Genomic DNA, 20,690 nt, shown 5'->3' with positions numbered 1-20,690 from the left:
CCCCCCCCCAATTTTTAGGGGCATAAAACATGTGCTTTATTGGCTTTACCCAATAGTCGGTGTTTATAAACTTTAATTCTTATTTGATTGAGTGTCAATTGACACTACTAAATTGAAAATGCAAGGTTTTCGTTATTTGCTTGAGATATAATGATAGCTATTTCGAGCCCGTTTGGACATACAAATTTTTTTCTTTTTTTCCATTTTTTTTTAAAATAATGTTTGATTTCGATGAAGACTGGTCATGACTTGCTTGGGATTTAGGTTACTTTTTTGTGTTTGTTAGTGTGTTTTGGTGTGTGTTCGTTAGGGTGGGGGAAGGGCTGAGAAAGACAGAGATAACTAATGTAATTAATTCCGTAAAATAATAGAGACAAAAAATATGATTAGTTTGCTTGTCATTTTCCCCATGCATGCATGGATCTCTAAGTTATATATATTTCGTTGTGCCAAATCGATTTGAAAATTTATTTTGGGTTAAAATCATGCTTTCGACAGTCTACTGTCTAGTTAGTCTTAATTTATTTAGACTTTTGAAATAAAAACTTAATTAGTCGCTATTTCATAATACTTTTTCTTTGAATTTATAAATTGTCTAATATATTTTTCTAAATTTTGAAGATCTCTAGGTACTTACCTCGCCATTGAGGGCTACTATTTCACGTTTTGGTTTCTAGATTCACTAAATAGGAATGTTGTACATTAAGAGGTGGAGCCAGAATTTCAAGCTTATGGGTTCGGAATTTTTATCGCTTTAAATTACTTGGCTTTAAATTAATAATTTATACATATTCAATGAATTTTTAAGACAAATACAGAGTTCGAACCAAAGCTACTGAGTTTGACCGAACCCGCTCTCGACAATCTAGCTCCACCCTTATGTACATTGCTTCATCAGAATCTCCAGTAATGTAGTGTAATTGGGGAGTCTTTAAAGAGAAATTTGACAGATCTGGCTCTTCGAATGAATTGTCTAACAAGTAAAGAAACTGGAACCTCGTTCATATTTGAGTTTTTGGCCAATATTGTCCCTTATCTTTGAGAGTATGTCTATTTTGGTCCTTCAAATATAATCTTGAGCATATTTAGTCCCTTAAATATGCTAAGGTAGAGCACATTTAGTCTCATGACACAATATGTTCAAAAACTAACGGTGTTATCCAACTCTGATTCATAAAGCAAATCTTTTGCTCTGAAGCAAAACATTTCCTCTCCTTTTATTGGATAACACAAATTATCACTTTAATTCCTCATTTTTAGATAATGTCTTCTAAAATTTTAACCTTGAAAATATCCCCTTCTGTGCCAGTTTTTAAAGAAAAAATAACACTGTATAGCCGTTGTAAAAATAATAGCCGAAAAAGGTATAAAATTTGTATTTTTTTTTGTGTATATATACATTTTGTATGTTAATATACAAAAATTATTCAAATTTTATATACTTTTTCGGCTACCAGATGTAAATAGTTTTTGACACTGGCTAAAAGTGATAATACAACATGGTTATTCGTTTGCTTCAATAATATTCCTAGAAGTGATCCTGGCAGCTCTTTTTTTTTTTAAATTATAACTTTTCTTTTTGGAAAAAACAACCGAAATTTTAAATGTAAATATATATATATATATATATATATATATATATATATATATATATATATATATAAATATATATATTATTGATAGAATATTACATTAATTAGTATTTTATGTTTATTAATTGTAAATAAAGATAAATTTTATACATTCAGATGTTAAAAAACAAACAGTCTTAATCATTTAATATTTAGTTCTTAATACACATCTTAACATTCATCCTTGCTATAAATTAGTATATCATCAAAATAAACAACGACAAATTTTCCACTTTAGATAGTTTATCATTTTATCCTAATTCCTATGTGTGCTACTTTTACCTTCCACTATGTGCTCATTTCTCATCTTGTGTAAGCTTGTCTGACCGCACATCCATCTTAACATTTGCATTCTTGCGACACTCATTTAGTGTGTGGATACGTTAGACCTTATAGGCTTAACATTCGCTCTTCAATGAAACTCATACCTTTTCATCAAAAAAATAAAAATAAAATAAAAGAAAAAGAAAAACAAAAAACCATTGGCTCTCTTATAACTATTTTGTTCTATTACATAAGGGGATAGAGGAAGGGGCAAGCTGAAAGGGGACAGTAAGAATTGAACCCACACTTATTATGTAGGAAATTCTCACAGGTACCACTAAACTATAAACCTTCCCGAGTTAAATGAGATTGAATCGATACTCTTTCAGATGCCTGAAACTGTAGCTTTCTCATCACCTCCACTAATTTTAGTAACATACAACTATATCTTTAGGAGTGCATAATCATCTATATTTGGCTTGATTGGTGGCATTAATATGTAAATATTTCTTTTATACAGATCTTTGAGATCATTGGCTTTGTCTATCAATACCTTAAGCTCCTACGTCAAAATTCTCCTCAAGATTGGATATTCAAGGAACTCCAAGATACTGCAAATGTGGAATTTAGATACGCGGAGGAGCAACCTCAAGATGATTATGCTGCAGAACTTGCAGGTTATCTACCTTTCCTTGTGTATTTTCTGTGTCTCTTTCTGCTCTCTATAATATTGAAATTGACAGTTGGTTAATACAAACTGTTGCATGTTGCTAAATCTTTTCTTTTTTTCTTTTAAATAATTTTTTTTCCTTCAAAATATGTGCTCTAAACAGTAAGCACTCTCATATAGTGTTCTCACCAACTCAAAGGATCCATTAAATAGCACAAGAGAAATGTTTCCTAGAATATCTTACTTCTGGAAAGGAAACTTCAGCAAAGAAATTTTACTTATAAAAAGACATTAGCAAAGATGTTTAGGAGATTTTTAAAAATATATAGCTCAAAACAACACTTTGTACCCATGTCGCCACATATTTCTTTGTTGCTCGGACTCTTCAAAAATATCGTCGGGTGCAGTTGGATCCTCTAAAAATAGTGTATTTTTTTGAGGATCCGACACGGGTGAGGCATTAATTTTGGAGAGTTCGCAACACAGCATATTTTCGTTTACATAAGCATAACCAACATTTTTTTGCAACAGTGTTTATACACCCTTATACATTATTATACTGTATTTACACATATTTAAATAATGTATCTACCTTGTATAGAAGCGTAACCAATGTATAAAGTGCATGAAATATTATAAAAGTGTATAACACGTTGCTAGCTGTATAGATCAACTTCTTCGAGTTCAGTGGCAATCCTTGTTCAAAATCAGTCTAATAAAAAAAAAAGCGGTTCGGTGCACTAAGCTTTTGCTATGCGCAGTGTCCGGAGAAGGGCCGGACCACAATGGTCTATTGTACGCAGCCTTACCTGCATTTCTGCAAGAGGCTGTTTCCATGGCTTGAACTCGTGGCCTCATGGTCGCATGGCAGCAACTTTACCAGTTACGCCAAGGCTTCCCTTCTTCAAAATCAGTCTAAATCTTCATGAAAGGACTTGAAATTTTGCAGACAACCTCGTTAGACTATTTTCAATAAGTCTAAACAACACCTGCTCGAAATTTCACACTAAAATCGGTTTTGAAATTCAATCCCACTTCTTCAAGCTTGTTCAACAACGGTTGGTTACTTTTCAACCTGATTTTCCCTTCCCAAATCTTACAAGATCAATACTCTAACCATGATTTGAGCTCCAAACACAAGAACAAATCGAGTTTTTCAACTAACAATTAATAGGACTCACAATTTTCAGATTCAACTTTGAAGATATGAACTAAAAGATTTTTACAATGGAGATTCCAAGACTTCCCCTCCTAATCCGAATGCAAAAACACGGATGAATTCGCTGCTTGTCTAGAATTTTCCAGATTTGTGTGGCGGTCAGAGAGGGGAAAAGAGAGGACATAGAAAAAGCTATCTGTTCTTTTACAAATTGTATACCAAGTGGGTTATATCGGGTAATGTTGGATGAAATGATGATGTATTAACATGTGCATCGACATAGGGTGTACAAATCTCAAGAAATTTTAGGATAACATGAGGTAAGCAGTTGAAGGTGAGGGGTTTGGAGCAACCGTTTAAGCACAATTGGTTAGCTGAAAACTTTAGTTTGAATATTTCATTTATGACAAGGAGAAGCCTCCTTCGTTTCCCGTAGCCCATAGGGTTCAAGAAGAAATGGAGATTAGCTTTGAACTCTTTCCTTTAGAATTCTACCTTGACTAAAAGAGACACAAGTATGAGTGCATGCTACTAGCAGGAGGATGGAATAATCAAGGTTCGAGCAAGCAAGGCCAAACACGATAGTTTTATCTCAGGAAAAAAAAGAGTATGCTCACCCTTATGATGGGGGTTGCAGAGTAGTTGGTTGTTTGCAACAAACTTTTTATTTTATGTGTGGGAAGTTGTTCAGAATCTCTTTCATCCTTTTCCTTCTTTATATAGTAGGTGTGATGTGTAACATCGGAAGTCTTCTATATCTCAATCATATTTCTCGTATCTGCTAATATAAAGTTTCTTTGTTGCAGAGGGTTTGCTTGTTTATCCTCCCAAGCATGTCATATATGGTGACTATGCATATGATCTTTGGGATCCAGAGTTTATAAAGTATGTTTTAGATTTCTTCAGGCCCGAGAACATGAGAGTTGACATTGTTACGAAGTCTTTTCAGAAGTCAGATGGTAACTTCCACAACTCATTTTTCTTAGTACTTCAAGTTTAAAGTAGCATGTTTGTCCTGTAAAAGATGGCTTTGGTACCGAATTCTGTTAATCAAGATAAAGTGTAGACATAGGGTTTAAAAAGGTGTCTGGTGATACTTTCTTCAGGTTATAGCTTAGAGTATTGATTCAATTGACTGGAAGAAGGATTTGCCTGGAATTTGTTGTGATTTGAGCTCTTTTGTGTTCCATTAGTTTATTTTATGTCATGATAATGTGGGATATGCATTGATATGAAAAACTGCAACTAAAATAGTGCATGTAAAGCATTCAAAAGAGGAGGTGGGGGAATAATAAAGAAGAGGTCAAATGAAATTGGAAAGCTCACCAGCTCCTTGATCAGAAGGTTTCTTAACCAAAGAGGATAATCTAAATGGATATCATGCTGTAAATGGTAAAGATTCTTTTTTCAAAAAATCCTCTATATTTTTTATTCGGCAGACCCCAGTCAGGCAAATCGAACTGTCTTCAAAGCTCTGCTCTTCAAGGCTTATGATGTTAGGTTCTATGCCATAAAAAGACGGAAGAACATTCAAAAGATGATTAGCTGATCCTTCCTCTTTCTTACAGAGATTCAGTTTTTTATTTTGTTTTATTTTTGATAAGTAAGAATCAGTTTGCTAATCTGAATCCTCCGAATTGAAGATTATACCGAAATCAAATTATCCCAGTATATGCTGTCCGTATCAGAATTTGAACCTCAGAGCTGTACTACTTTTCCAAATATGTTTTCAATAAAATGTATCATTAGACTGGCTCCAAGATATGAAATTAGCATTACTGGATTTGATAGAGAAGATGTAACAAGTTGGGCTTTTGCAGATAACTGATCCACTTCCCCGCCCTGCATATCGTATTCAGATAAAGTTTGCAAGTAAAACTTCACTTCATGTGCAACAATGTGATCTTTGGTGAAAGCACTTGTTCTCCTATTGTGTTTTGTATCTGATAATATATATCTATCTTTTACTGCTGATGCATGCATTAGACACATTTAATTTTTAGTCGAATAAGCAGAACTCCAGAGGCACCTCAGCTTGCACGCCATTTTGTTTCTGGGACACAGCTTCATGTTTATACCCGTTCTCCTTTCCATTCCTTCCCCCTCCCCATTTTGAAATAAAGAAAGCCATAACTTATACACTGAATTGTCTCTTTTATTCTTTCTGGGTTTGCCCCTTTTCTTTGTGGTTCTTAATGTCCTCGTTTCTCTCTCAGATGTTCAGAAGGAACCATGGTTTGGGTCACGATATGTGGAGGAAGATATTCCATCTTCTCTGTTTGAATTGTGGAAGGACCCTGAAGAAATTAGTGTCTGCTTACATTTGCCTGCGAAGAATGAGTTTATTCCATCTGATTTTTCAATACGTGCTGAGAAGGTTAACTGTGATTCGAAAAACGCTAAACCACGATGCATACTTGAGGAACCTCTGATGAAGATCTGGTACAAGCTAGATAAGACATTTAAGCTTCCTCGTGCCAATACATATTTCCGTATCACACTAAGAGGGGGTTACGGTAATTTGAAGAATGCCTTGCTGACTGAATTATTTATTCACCTTCTAAAAGACGAGCTGAATGAGATTATATATCAGGTTATTTGCTTGATTGTTCCCTTCTACAAATATGAACAGCTTCTAAATTGCTCAATTACATAAGAACTACTAAGAGCAGATGTAATACCATCACATTTCTCTTAATAGTGGTATTTTTAGTTGTTGAATTACTAATATTCCTTCGTGGTATTTGGCTGTTGTTGCATCTAAATGCAGGCTAGTGTGGCTAAATTGGAAACTTCTGTTTCTCTATATGGTGACAAGTTGGAACTTAAGGTCTATGGCTTCAATGATAAGCTTCCGGTTCTTTTATCGAAGGTTTTGGCAATGACAAAATCATTTTTGCCCAGGGATGATCGCTTCATGGTATATGCGAATGCTTTGAACATGCTTCTTTGATTTATGTTTTCTTCACTTTTGCTTGTTCTTTTGCTTGGATCTTATGTTTCTCGTCATTTATTGTTGCTGTTCTTTGAGAATATGGGGGACAGAAATAAAAAGGGATGTGGCAAAAGGATTTTCCTGAAATTCACTTCAATGACTGAATTTTTGCGTTGCTGTTTACCCATCAGAAACAAAACAAAATGATGTTTTTTTTGTGTGGGTATAGTTGAAGGAAGAAAATGTGGAAAGGTTTCCATTTCTTCTATACTCTATTCTTGAGTAGTGAAAGGATGGCTCTTTGATGATCCTCGGCTCTTTCATTTTTAACTTGCTCGTTCACTCTCCTCTTAGTGAATGTTTCAATTTTTGAATGTGTGTAAAGGTAGCATTTGGAAACTGTGTCCAGATTGTTGTTATGTTCTCCCTAACTTTTCTAATGAAGGGGTGTCTTTGGGGAGTTCTTAGAAAGGCTCTTCTCCTGATCCATGCAAACTTAGCAAAAAATAGGGATCAGTTAAAGAAAAAAGATCTTTATAGGCGATACCAATTAGTTGGGATTAAGTTTTATCATGTTAGTATGTTTTTGGTTCAATATTTTTAGGAATCTTTTAGTGTTGTTAGAGATTTATATGCTGGTAAAGGATATTGAGAACTGTAGTACCTTATATTTTTAATTTCAAATTATTTATATAATATTGGACGAAGATGTGCTTAAATGGAGCATTGTGGACAGTAAGGTGCATGTCGAATGGGCTTCTATGTTTAAAGCCCGTCTTTGTTGCTGAAGACCTTTCTGGCTTCTTTGCAACCGTAACTGTTTAGTATCTTTAGCATAAGCTAAATGTGTTGCAGGCTTGAGCATACATTCGCTGTCTGTGATAATGATTTTGCTCTAAATGAGATTTAGGTGTTTTATTTCTTGGCTTCTTGCAATAAGGGTGAAGTTTGACAGGTTATCAAGGAAGATATGGAAAGAACTTTGAAGAACACTAACATGAAACCATTGAATCATTCATCATACCTGCGATTGCAAGTCTTGTGTCAGAGCTTCTGGAGCGTGGAAGAGAAGTTGCTCTTGTTAAATGACTTGACTCTCGCTGAGCTGAAAGCTTTCATTCCAGAGCTTCTTTCCCAGGTATGCTAGTTAAAGTTTAATATCTTTAAGTGATCTGTAAACTGTAATTGACTTATTGACAGTTATATGTGAAGGCCTTGACCTTTTTAAGAGCCTTATTTTTTTTAATGATGTTATTAGTGAATGGTTGTGTATATATGCAATAGTTGAAGGCGAAGGCACGTTGTATGTTCTTAGACCAAGCAAAACTGCAAAAGATAGGATAAAAGGTTTTGGTATCATGTTTCTTGGCTAATTGTTGCCTCGAAATGACTCACAATGGATAAATGGGCTGAGAAATAATACTCAAGGTTACTTACCAAAAGATATGACTGAATGTACTATTTATTGCAAATTCTAATGAAGACCAATGGATTTAGCCAGTTACATCAATGCAACAGTTTTTAGCATTTTACCATGCAACTACTGATCGACACTTTGATTGGTTCCCTGTTGTTGCATGCTACTCCTTTATCTCTTAGTTACTGAAAAATTCTGTTGGCAAGGAACATTACCAGTTATGTATTTCTAGATTATTGATATTTACAAGGGACATATCTGGTAACTGGAGGATCCACAAGCTGGAAATGAAATCAGGAGATTGGCAAACCTTTGGTCTTTTGGTATTCTTTCATCTATGAAGATGAGAGGTCTATGGAGTATGGAGTTTATGAGAAAAATAAAAATCACAAGCAGAATGCTAAATCTAAAGAAGGCCCTCTGCTAAGGCTGGGGTATGACATTAACTACGGCAGCTGCATGTTTGCTAGAATCGATAAGGATGTCCAGCAAATGGAAGAAAAATATTACGAATACTTACTCTGAGTCTGGCAGAAAATGATAATCCACCTTTTAGTCTGACTGCTTATTGGCTGATGCGGGGTAGTACACAGGTTGCACTTCACACGATCACTCATTTCGTGCCTTGTGACAGATGTCATAAAAATGAAGAGTCTAGAGGGCAAATCATTTGTCACTAACCTTTCTATTTTTGCAGCTGTATATTGAGGGCCTTTGTCATGGCAATTTGCTGGAGGAAGAAGCACTAAACATATCAAACATTTTTAGAAGTAATTTCTCTGCACAACCGCTACCATCTGAGATGAGGCATAAAGAGTTTGTCATGTGTCTTCCAGCCGCTGCTGACCTAGTCAGAGATATCAGAGTAAAAAATAAACTGGAAACAAACTCTGTGGTTGAGGTAATTAAACATGATTTTTTATGCATCTTTCTCTTCTTTTAATTCTCTTTCTCTCTTTTCTTTTCAGTCTTTTTAGTTCCTCCATAAATCTGATGAATCATGTGATCTATGCTTTTTTTTGTCTGCAGCTGTATTTTCAGATTGAACCTGAAGAAGACACTTCCTTGATAAAATTAAAAGCAGTAATAGATCTCTTTGATGAACTTGTGGAGGAGCCACTTTTTAATCAGCTAAGGTATAATGAGACTGTTCTCTCTTGTATGACCACCTGTTGAGGCTTCAATACATACTGAGATTGCAGGTGTATCATTTGATACTTCTCAAGCTCCAAACCGGCCTTAATAGTGAGAGAGTAAATTAAATACAACTTTCTTGTGATAAGTGTTGTGACTCATATTCTGTGAGTCTGACATGCTTTATGTGGAAGCCATACCGTTATACATGCTTTGCCTGGAATTTTCTATAGTTCCTTTGAATCCGTTATACATGCTTTGCCTGGAATTTTCTATAGTTCCTTTGAATCCTGACCCACCTTACGCCTCTCTGGTGGTCAAGTATTTTCCTTCCATGCATCTTTGATATTTTCCAATGGGACCTTTTCTGGATGTGTTCATCATATTTCATTACCTCTTATACACTCTGAGTGACTCATCTTCAAGTGTTCTTATGTTATATTAATTTTAGGTTATGACTCATCATATATCTTTTTTATTTTCAGTCGCTTCCTGTATCTTTGAGAACATTTTTTATGTGTGCTTTTATCCTGGTTATGTGTGAACCAGCAAACATGTCCATAATCTGTTTGCAGTTATGGATTTCTACCTTAAGGACTGTCACTTTATTGAATCTACCTTTTCTACTCTGAAATAGGACAAAGGAGCAGCTTGGTTATGTTGTTGACTGTAGTGCACGTGTAACATATCGCATAATGGGGTTCTGTTTCCGTGTTCAGTCATCTGACTATGATCCTGTCTACTTACAAGGGAGGATTGACAACTTCATAGATGGGGTGAAAGAGTTGTTGGTAAGCTTAAACTTTAGTTTTGTTTTGAGTTTCGTGAGTAGCTCTATGCTTTATTTAACTACTTGCCTCTTCTGCTGCTTTGGGTTTTGTCATAATACCTTTCCGAAAAGTAGAAGATGGTTCATAACACATGTTTTGAAATACCAAAATTGTACATTGTGTTGAGATATATGTTGCATGGAGTAGGATATTAGTAGCAAGTGCTGCTGTTTGAGGATGTTTTGGAATTAGGAATTCATGTGTGCACAATAAGGATTATGGCTAAGATGAACTAAGTTATATAGGATCTGAAACTTCCTAGGTAGGATTGAATTGTTTAGTTGTTGATCAGAGACTTTGCATATGCCTAAAACTATTCATGACTAGGATATGTCCCAAGGTTATATACTTGAACCTTAATTTACGTTATTCATTGGGTACTGGGATGGGATGAATAGGAAGATAGGGTTTCTGATGTTTGCACGGCTGCAATTTGGCGATGTTTAATTTCCGGCACATTATTGAACATTTTTCAATTGACAGGATGGCCTCGATGATAAATCTTTTGAGAGCTACAGAAGTGGGTTGATAGCTAAACTTTTGGAGAAAGATCCATCGCTCGCATATGAAACAAATCGCCTTTGGGGTCAGATTACTGATAAAAGGTATTTGGTCTATGCCATGTTGTACAATGCTAGGTATCTAGATGTCACCTATTTATTAATAACGAAGAGTTTTGGAATGTGATGGTGCATTATTTTTTGCAGTATATCCTAATATTTTAATCATAATATGGTTAATGTAAACATCTAGAATCATGTAAAAGCTTTTCAATTCAAAAAATGTTAACACCGATATTTCTTTATTATCTTTTAAGTACGGCGAAATCAAGTTTGCAGGATGCTCCCAGTCACCTTTCCCAAGGTTAACATCTCCTAGCTTTTCCATCTAGCTACACCACCTTCAAAGGGTTTTCGCCGGCAACGTCTAGCGGATTTTCTTTTCTTAGCCGTAATGGATGACAATACGATATATTTTGCTGTGGGTTTCAAATCGTATGATATTACCAGGGATGAATCAAGGGCAGAGCTGGACAGAACGAAGTCGCAACATGATCAAGAGAACTTTTTTCAGCCAAAAGACGATGGAATGGCTATGTTTTGCCATCAAAGAAGCTTCGAAAACAAAAGGAAACTCAGTTAGAGAATGGAAATTCCAAGATCACCTTTCAGAATTTTTCTGCTCGAGATACTTTAACAAATATGGTCGCTACATCAGTATTATTGGTTTGCAAGGCAAGGCTCCGGACAGTTGAAGATCAGCCATTATTATACCAGAATTGGCATTCAGTATGGGGTGGATGGACATTGCATTTAAGATCTCAAACTTCATTAATTTCAAAGCCCAGAAGGCAGTTACATTTACTCCCAGGAGTGCAGTTGAAGGTCTTCTTTACACAGAAACAATCAGAAGAAATAAATGGACTACTAGAGAAATAAATGAAGCCAATATTCAGGGAAAAGGTGGTGTCATCAGATTGTTGGAAGGACTCAGGCTCTTCTCTAAACAAACTCCTTTCCAGGAGTGTGGTGGGTAGTCTACCTTTTGGGATCTCTGACACTCCCCCTCAGAAATTCGTCGATGGGATAGTAGCACTTGGAAGCAGTCACACGCAGTCAATATCTATGAGATGGGCTATAATTGCTTCCTCTTCGCTTTCCTTCGAAGAAAATTGCAGAACACATAAGGGAGTCTGGTACTGGAAATTCCACAAGTTTATCCTTCAATGGTGGTCTCCAAATGGCAAAACTTGGATCAAGTTAGTGGGACTGCCATTACACCTATGGTCTCAGAAAGTTTTCAGAGAAGTGGGAGACTTTTGTGGCGGTTGGATTCAGATTGAAGAAGAAACGGAACTCAGAGATCATCTGAAATGGGCAAGGTTGCTGGTGAAAGGGAATGAAGATCTAATCTCGAAGATGGTTGACATAGAGAGTGCAGGGATTATCTTCTAGATTCATACTTGGTGCGAAGCTCCGGTGAGATTCTGTTCCGGCAATGACAGTTTGGAGAAAGACCTGGACCGGTGGATAATAGAGCCGCCTTCAGTAGCAGGGAGAGGGGATCAAGACTTCAGCCATGGGATGGGGCACGGGGGTTGTTCTAACGAAGTACATCCTATGTCTAATTCTATAAAGGTCACACGTGTTCTGGCACGTGAGGAGGCTGACCCTACTACTGATCCGTTAATTACAAGGCCTCGGTTTGATTTTAAAAAAGAATTTGGGTCCTGACTTTTTGGCCCAATGTCTCATGGAGGACAAGTCGACTAAAGGTTTTAAATCAGACATAAGGTCCGACCCACCGGTTGAAGAAATACCTGCTAACTCTCCTTCTTCTCCGATCATTGTACAAGACGCGAACCCCCATACAGAGCCAAACCCGGAGAACATGACCATAACATCAGAAGAAGAGAGAAACATAGAAACCCTAAATAATGCATGCAGCGAAGAAGACAACATGAATTCTGCCAAAGAAATAGCAAGTTCCTCGATCAACATATGCAAATCATCGTAACATGGGAAGAAACGACCTGGGCAATTGAAAAGGTAGAACCACTGCTATTTAAAACCAAGAAGTTGAGGACCCTGAATTCGACACTCTTATTTGGATTCACCAGAACATCATCAGACTAAGCAAAGAATTTGATGGAGATTTCAAAGGATGTGAAAAGGAGGCTTTACAGTTACTCATGAAGATCGATCCTAAGAGGCAAACAAACAAGGTCGACACAGAATTTATGGTGGCATCAACTCCAAAAATAAAGGGTTCCAAAGAGCTCAAAAGTCTGGATATAGGGAGTAACTTTCAGAGCAATATCACCAGTAGTAGGGGTGTTCCTTATCAATAAAGATCAATGAAAGTCAACATCATATCCTAGAATATAAGAGGTTTAAACAAGGAAGAAAAGAATGATCAAGAGTTGCATCAACACCTGGAAAGCTGATATATATTGCTTTCAAGAATCCAAAATAGAAGGAGACATCAAGGGAATTGTAAAAGATCTTTGGGCAAACAGATGGGGGAAATTTACGCGGTTGGAAGCTTGTGGAACAAGGGGAGGCATCTTAATTATGTTGGATAGCAGGATTTGGAATGGGGAAATCAGCAACTTGGGATCCTTTTCTATTTATTGCAAATTTCACTGGGAGAACCCAGGATTTCACCTGGCACTTAAGCAGTGTTTATGCCCCTAATGATAGACAAGGAAGAGAAGAGGTTTGGTGGGAAGTTGGTGTAGCTAGGGGCTTGTTCTCTGGCCCTTGGGTCACTTGTGGGGATTTTAACACAGTTCGATTCCCCTAAAAAAAGGTTGTACCCGATTCACTAGATCAATGAATGATTTCTCTGAATTCATTGAAGATATGGGCTTGGTGGACTTACAATTGTTTGGAGGAAGATTCACTTGGAGAAGAGGAGTCAGATATAATACTGCAACTAGACTAGAAAGATTTTTGATTTATGAAGACTGGGATAAGGCTTTAGAAACATAAAACAATCAATTCTTCATAGAGTGACTTCTGATCACACCCCACTTTTACTGCAATGTGGGAACGATGAGCCAATTAAATCTTATTTCAAATTTTAAAATTGGTGGTTGAAGAGATGGGTTCAAAGACAGTTAAAGACTGGTGGAACCTATGTTGCTCGGACTCTCCAAAGATGTTACCGGATGTGTGTCGGATCCTTCAAAAGTAGTGTATTTTTGGAGGATCCGACACGGGTGCGGCAACATTGAGGAGAGTCCGCGCAACATAGGGTGGAACTCAATTACATGTGAAGGAAACCCTTACTACATCCTAGCCTTCAAATTGAAAGCCTTGAAAGACAAAATTAGAAATTGGAGCAAAACTATTCAAGGGAACCTGGAGATGCAGAAACTCAGCATTATCACTTAATTGTGTGAGCTAGATGAGATTCAAGTTTACAGGAACTTAAATGAGAAGGAAATACTCTCTAAAGCTACACTTTCTTGGAGTTTGAGGAAATCGCTAGACATGAAGAGGTGGCATGGAGGCAGAAATCCAGGGCAACGTGGTTGAAGCAAGGAGATAAGAACACTAAGTTCTTCCACAGAACAATTAATGCTCACAGGAGGCAAAACAACATTGATCAACTAGAAATAGAAGGACAATATGTGAGGAACCCTGCTGACATCAAAAAAGAGATTGTAACATTCTATCAAAGCTTGTACTCAAAAGCAGAAGAATGGAGACCTCAAGGCAACCCAGAGTATGTCCCACAAGCACCATAGAAGATAATCATATGCTACATAGTCCATTTGAAGCTTAAGAAATTTGGAGCAGTGTCCAAGCATGCGCGGGAGACAAACTTCCTGGCCTTGATGGCTTTTCCATGGCTTTTTTCACTCATCGGTGTGAGGTGGTCAACACTGATTTTATAGCAGCTGTTCAGAACTTCCATGAAAGAGGGGTCTTCGAGAAATGCTTCAATGCCACTTATGTGGCCTTGATTCCAAAGAAGGGTACAAAAGAACTGAAAGATTTCAGACCTATAAGTCTTCTAATCTCAAAGCTATTGACTGAGAGACTCAAGAAAGTTGTGCACAAATTGGTAGATACTCAATAGATGGATTTTTATCAAAGGTAGATGAATTATGGATGCCATCATCATTGCTAATGAGTGTATAGATGCTAGAACTAAAAGCAAGAAATCAGGAATATTATGCAAACTAGACATCCACAAGGTTTTTTTGATCATCTAAATTGGAACTTTTTGCTTGGACTTCTAGTATGGGCTTTGGAGATATATGGGTCAACTGGATTAAGCTCTGCATAAGCATAGTAAGATTCTCTATCCTTGTAAAGGGTTCTCCAGCTGGTTTTTTCCCATTACAGAGAGGAGGCAGGGTGATCCTGTCTCTCTTTTCCTATTCATTATGGCAAGGGAACAAGCAAGGAAAAACTTCACAGTCAAATCAGCATAGAATTCAACCTAGCTAACAACCAGATTGGTTCCTATCCATGGAAGCTAATTTGGAAAGTTAAAATTCCATTTAACATTGCCTGCTTTACTTGCTGTTGGCTAAAAAATCAGTTTTGACTCGGGACAATCTCATCAGGAGAGGCTTTCAACTATGCTCCAGATGCTACCTATGTGGTGAAGAAACTGAGACGATCAACCATTTTTGTTGCACTGTAGGATTACATAGCAAATATGGAGGATTTTCGTTAATCTGAAAGGGATCATGTGGGTAATGCCTAGGGTATACTGGATGTTCTAAGATGCTAGAGGCCCAGTGGCGAAGCCAGGAAATTCAATAAGGGTGTTCAAATTTTTAACACCCTTTGCCAATGGGCTATGCAAGGGTGTTCAAAGTCTATTTTTTAATAAAAAACAAGTAATAGTTTACCCTATACATAGTATAATTTTTCGGCGAAGGGTGTTCAGTTGACCACCCTTCGCCGTACATAGCTTCGGCCCTGGCTGGAGCAAACATGGTACTTCCCCCAACTAGAAAGAGAGATGGAAGATTGTCCCACCCTGCATTTGGTGAACAGTTTGGTTAGAGAGAAACCAAAGATGTTTTGAAGACAGAAGAAGCACTATCTCTTTCTCCCCACTTAACACTGCTCAAACTTCTGAAGTGGAAAAGAACGAAGAAAATGGAATCCCTTTCTCTATCATACAAGAGAGAGCAACAGATGCATCATGCAGATGGTGATAAATATGAGGATGCTATGACTAATATCGACGGTGAAGGTATTCAATTTGATGGGGTGGGAGGCAGCAAGGACATGCAAATGATAGTGCAAACCGAATCCGATAACTGGGCAATTGAGGAAGCTGAACCTCTGAAGATACAATTGCAAAGTGACGATTTAGAGGGGGAGATGGACGCAACCTTATGGGTTCATCAGAATGTAATTAAACTCAGAAAACAATTTGGGATTGACTTCCAGGAATGTGAAGAGGATGTCCTGGCTTTATTTAAGAAGATTGACAGATGCAGGCGAGCGAAGAGGCAAGAAGCAGAAGCAATAAATATGGTGACTCCTAAAAGGAAAGGCAGCCAGGAGTTAAAGGGCTTGGTTTTCGACATGAAGTTCAAAAGTTCTGGGGCAAGGAATAGGAGGAAAGAAATCTCAATCATTGATCTATGAATGTGAAAATCATTTCATGGAATGTGATGGGATTGAATCGTAGGAAGAAGAGAAGGGTGATAAGCAGCTTGATTCTTGACCGGAAAGCTGATGTATACTGTTTCCAAGAATCGAAAATAGAAGGGGATATAGAAGGGATTGTCAAAGAAATCTGGGGGGTCAGGGGTATAAAATATGGGCAATTGGAGGCTAGTGGCACTAGGGGTGGTATCCTAATGCTATGTGATAGTAAAGTTTGGAAAGGGGAGGTAGTAACCACGGGTGCTCACTCATTGACTTGCAAATTTGAGTCACATTCACAAGACTTCAATTGGCACATGACAGGAGTTTATTCCCCTAATTGCATCAGAGAAAGAAGGGAAGTGTGGTGGGAAATAGGGGGTACTAGAGGTCTGTTCACAACAGGGCCTTGGGTAGTTGCTGGAGACTTCAACACAATCAGATTCCCCTCTGAAAAGAGGAATTGCAGCAGAATTACCAAATCGATGACTGAATTTTCTAAATTCATAGAAGACATGGACTTGGTGGATCTTCCATTAGAAGGGGGCATCTATACATGGGCTAGAGGGAACAGTCAGGAGACCTTCTCAAAGATTGACATGTTCCTGGTTTCGATGGAGTGGAATGAGCGCTTTAAAAACATCAAACAGGAAATTCTTCCTGGAGTTTGTTCTGATCACACACCCTTAATGTTACAGTGTGGCAGCTTGGAGCACACTAAATCCTACTTCAAGTTCGAAAACTGGTGGTTGGAGATTGAAGGCTTTACTAACATAGTCCAGAGTTGGTGGTCATCCTTCATCTTTGAAGGAAGACCAGATTTCATCCTTGCTTGCAAACTAAAAGCCCTAAAAGGAAAATTGAGAGAATGGAGCTCGAATAGCTATGGCAACCTGGAGAGGGGGAAAAGCCTCATATTGAACCAAATTGCTGAGTTGGATGCTATCCACCAACAGAGGAACCTTAATGAGGAGGAGATGTCCAGGAGAGCAAATCTCTCCTTTGAATTCGAAGAATTTGCTACAAAGGAAGAAATAGCTTGGAAGCAAAGATCTAGGGCACTATGGCTCAAACAAGGAGACAGGAACACCAAGTTCTTCCAAAGAACTGCCAATGCACATAAAAGATTCAATAACATTAGAAAATTAGAGGTGGATGGGGAGAGTATTGAAGAACCAGTTGAGATCAAAAGGGAGATTATTGCTTTCTATCAGAAACTGTACTCTGAAACAGAAGTATGGAGACCTACCTACAACATGAACAATTGCCCCTCTATTTCTGAAGTTGAAGTACAGATACTCCAAAATGCTTTTGAGGAGAATGAAGTTTTAGAGTGCTTAAAGACTTGTGCAATAGACAAAGCTCCGAGGCCGGATGGGTACACTATGGGCTTTTTTATCAAATGCTGGAACGTGGTGAAATCAGACGTAATGGCTACTATCCAGAACTTTCATTCTCATGAGTTCTTTGAAAAGAGCTTCAATGCCATTTATGTGGCATTGATACCTAAGAAGAGTGGTATTAAGGAGTTACGGGATTTTAGGCCTATTAGTCTCATAGGCAACATTTATAAAGTGATCTCCAAGTTACTCACTGAAAGATTGAAAAGGGTGATGCACAAATTGGTAGACTCACAGCAAATGGCATTTATTAAAGGAAGACAAATCACAGATGCAGTTTTGATTGCAAATAAATGTGTAGATTCCAGACTCAAGGAGAAGAGACCAGGAATTATGTGCAAGTTAGATATTGAAAAGGCATTTGACCATGTCAATTGGGAATTTTTGCTTGAAACTCTCCAGAAAATGGGTTTTGGTAGGAAATGGATCAACTGGATCGGATTCTGTATAACAACTGTCAGGTTCTCCATCTTGATCAATGGAGCTCCTGAAGGCTTTTTTCCTTCGGAAAAGGGCTTGAGACAGGGCGGTCCCTTATCTCCTTTCTTATTCATATTTGCCATGGAAGGGTTAAACAATATGTTAAAAACATCACAAGGCAATGGATAGATTAAGGGCTTCAATGTGGCAAGGAACTAAACCGACAGGTTGGAGGTTACTCATGTCTAATATGCAGATGATGCCCTCATTTTCTGTGATGCTGATGAGATCCAAGTAAAGTATTTAAGAGTGATTCTTATAGTTTTCGAAGCCATTTCTGGGCTTCACATCAACTGAGGAAAAGTCAGATCTTCCCCGTTAATGAGGTATCCAATATTCAGTTGCTGGCAGGAATTCTGCGAGGTGAAATTGGCTCTATCCCAACCACTTATTTGGGGATGCCTCTGGGAGCTAAGAGCAAGTCCAAGGATATCTGGAATGGAGTCCTGGAAAAATGTGAGAAAAAGCTAACAAGATGGAAATCAAACTACATTTCATTGGGTAGTAGATTGGTCCTCATTAACTATGTGCTAGATGCTCGCCCCACATATATGTTGTCCCTATTTCCTATACCTGCCAATGTAGAGAAAAGACTAGATACCTTGAGAAAAAACTTCCTCTGGCATAGAAACAAAGAGAGGAAGGGCTTTCATCCGGTCAAATGGAAAATTTTGACCCTCAGCAAAAAGCTTCAGGATTGCACGCTTGAATCACACATAAATTGCTTGCAAAATTGCCTTGCTATTTTACTCTCAATTCACGTTTAACTTCTGCTTATGTGCATTACCTGTAAAAGAGAACAACACTGATATTTATGGAGTTAGTAAGTAGAGATTGACTAGAATGCAGATGCTACTCTTCCTTGGTGGTGGAAGAGTTCTAGTTGGTCTCATCCTCTAACTCTATCCATCTCTTAAACCGTGTTCTCTTTATGTAAGGAGTCTTTCTCCTTATCCAATATGCAACCTTTTCGATCAGGATCGGGAGATATCATTTCTGGTAAGTTAGGTTTATCTCCTTCACGTGCAGCTCACATGCTTGAGTTGATCATCTCTGTGGTTCACTAGGATGGACCTGGTCCATGTCTGAGTTCCTTTGTCAATCTTCAAAACTCTCCTTTACTTGGGCCAACAAATTCTCCCTTTTTTGTATATGGAAAGGAAGGATTCTGGATGACTAAGCAGGTACTTATGGTACCAGCTTGTGGAGAACAATAAGGAACCTGTGGCCAAATTTTGCTGACAAGCTTCAATTCAAAGTAAGGGATGGTAGGAAAACTCTTTTTTGGGAAGATAACTGGTTAGGAATTGGTTGTCTTATGAATCTTTTTCCAGACGTTTATGCCCTGAATTAACAACATAGAGCTACATTATATGAACTTCGGGGGGCACAGGCATGGAATCTCACTTTCAGAAGACCTTTACATGATTGGGAGCTGTCCAGAATAATACCTTTTTAACACGCTGGAGCTATGCAACGGACTGCACGAGGGAGAAGATACACTTAGCTGGAGCCAAAACAGCATTAGGGTGTACACAGTCAGCTCAGCCTACAAGTATCTAAACCAAAATGGTGGTCAAGTCAATCTATGGCCTTGGAAACTCATCTGGAGGGTCAAGACACCATACAAAGTGGCGTGTTTTTCTTGGCTGGTAGTTAGAGAAGCTGTTTTAACACATGACAACCTGAGGAGAAGGGGAATACAAATACATGACAACCTGAGGAGAAGGGGAATACAAATCTGCTCGAAGTGTTACTTATGTGGCCAAGAGGTAGAGACAATCAGCCATCTGTTTCTACATTGTAGAGTGACTACTCAGTTGTGGGATTTATTCATCAATCTTAGGGGCATTAGATGGTCAATGCCAGGAAGAACAACTGAACTCTTGTCAAGCTGGAATGCAGGGGGGAAGTGTAATGCTTCAAACAAAGACGGATGGAAAATTGTCCCTGCAACTATTTGGTGGACAATATGGAAGGAGAGGAATTCAAGATGCTTCGAGGATACAATTAGCTCTATTCAGAAAATTAAGATGAATTGTATTCTTCTTTTTTGTTTTTGGTGTAAAGCAGAATATAGTAACGACTTAGAGTCGATTTTACAAGTCCTAGATTCCTTGTAAGAAGTGCAAGGATTGTAATAGGGAGCTTTGTAGGCTTTTGTAAACTCTTTCTTTTGGCTTCCAGCACAACCTTTGTGCTGAAGATTGATTAATACAAATATACATGTTACATTGTCAAAAAAAAAAAAAAAAAGACAGAAGAAGCACTATCAAGAAATTGAAAATCTCTTTTGGTGTAAACAAGACTCTGGAAGATCCAGAATCCATTGTTGAAGTTTTAGGAACCTTATACTACAGTAGGGAATCTGGATCTTCCTATCCCACTTTTTTGTAAATTTGGGTGACTGTTTTCCCGTAATGCAGTCTATATATATACAAAACTTGTTACTTTTTTTAAAAAAAAGCTTTTCAATTCTTAATGTAGCTTATTATGTTATGAACATGGCAGTACACTGTAAGTTGTAATAATAACGTAGAAGCTTATTATATTTTTGTTAATTGTAATATGCTAGCACAGTTTATAACTAATATAGTAGTTTATCAAAGAGGTGATTGTACTTTGCTAAACTGTATTTTTTTTTT

General features: G+C 37.6%; 1 protein-coding gene across 1 annotated transcript in view; it reads left to right on the top strand.

Moving 5' to 3' along the window:
• The window catches only part of LOC109229213 (nardilysin-like), a 32,400-nt gene that overhangs the window by 10,801 nt on the left and 909 nt on the right, over nucleotides 1-20,690 (top strand). The window contains exons 10-18 of the mRNA XM_019394569.1: nucleotides 2,416-2,572; nucleotides 4,531-4,683; nucleotides 5,941-6,317; nucleotides 6,495-6,644; nucleotides 7,615-7,797; nucleotides 8,774-8,977; nucleotides 9,106-9,212; nucleotides 9,848-10,001; nucleotides 10,524-10,645. Of these exons, the coding sequence (XP_019250114.1) occupies nucleotides 2,416-2,572; nucleotides 4,531-4,683; nucleotides 5,941-6,317; nucleotides 6,495-6,644; nucleotides 7,615-7,797; nucleotides 8,774-8,977; nucleotides 9,106-9,212; nucleotides 9,848-10,001; nucleotides 10,524-10,645 (1,607 nt within the window). The remainder of the gene's footprint in view (nucleotides 1-2,415; nucleotides 2,573-4,530; nucleotides 4,684-5,940; nucleotides 6,318-6,494; nucleotides 6,645-7,614; nucleotides 7,798-8,773; nucleotides 8,978-9,105; nucleotides 9,213-9,847; nucleotides 10,002-10,523; nucleotides 10,646-20,690) is intronic.

This window comes from Nicotiana attenuata, chromosome 7 (genome assembly GCF_001879085.1).
Source record: "Nicotiana attenuata strain UT chromosome 7, NIATTr2, whole genome shotgun sequence".
NCBI lineage: Eukaryota > Viridiplantae > Streptophyta > Magnoliopsida > Solanales > Solanaceae > Nicotiana > Nicotiana attenuata.
This window is presented reverse-complemented; position numbering and strand designations above follow the sequence as displayed.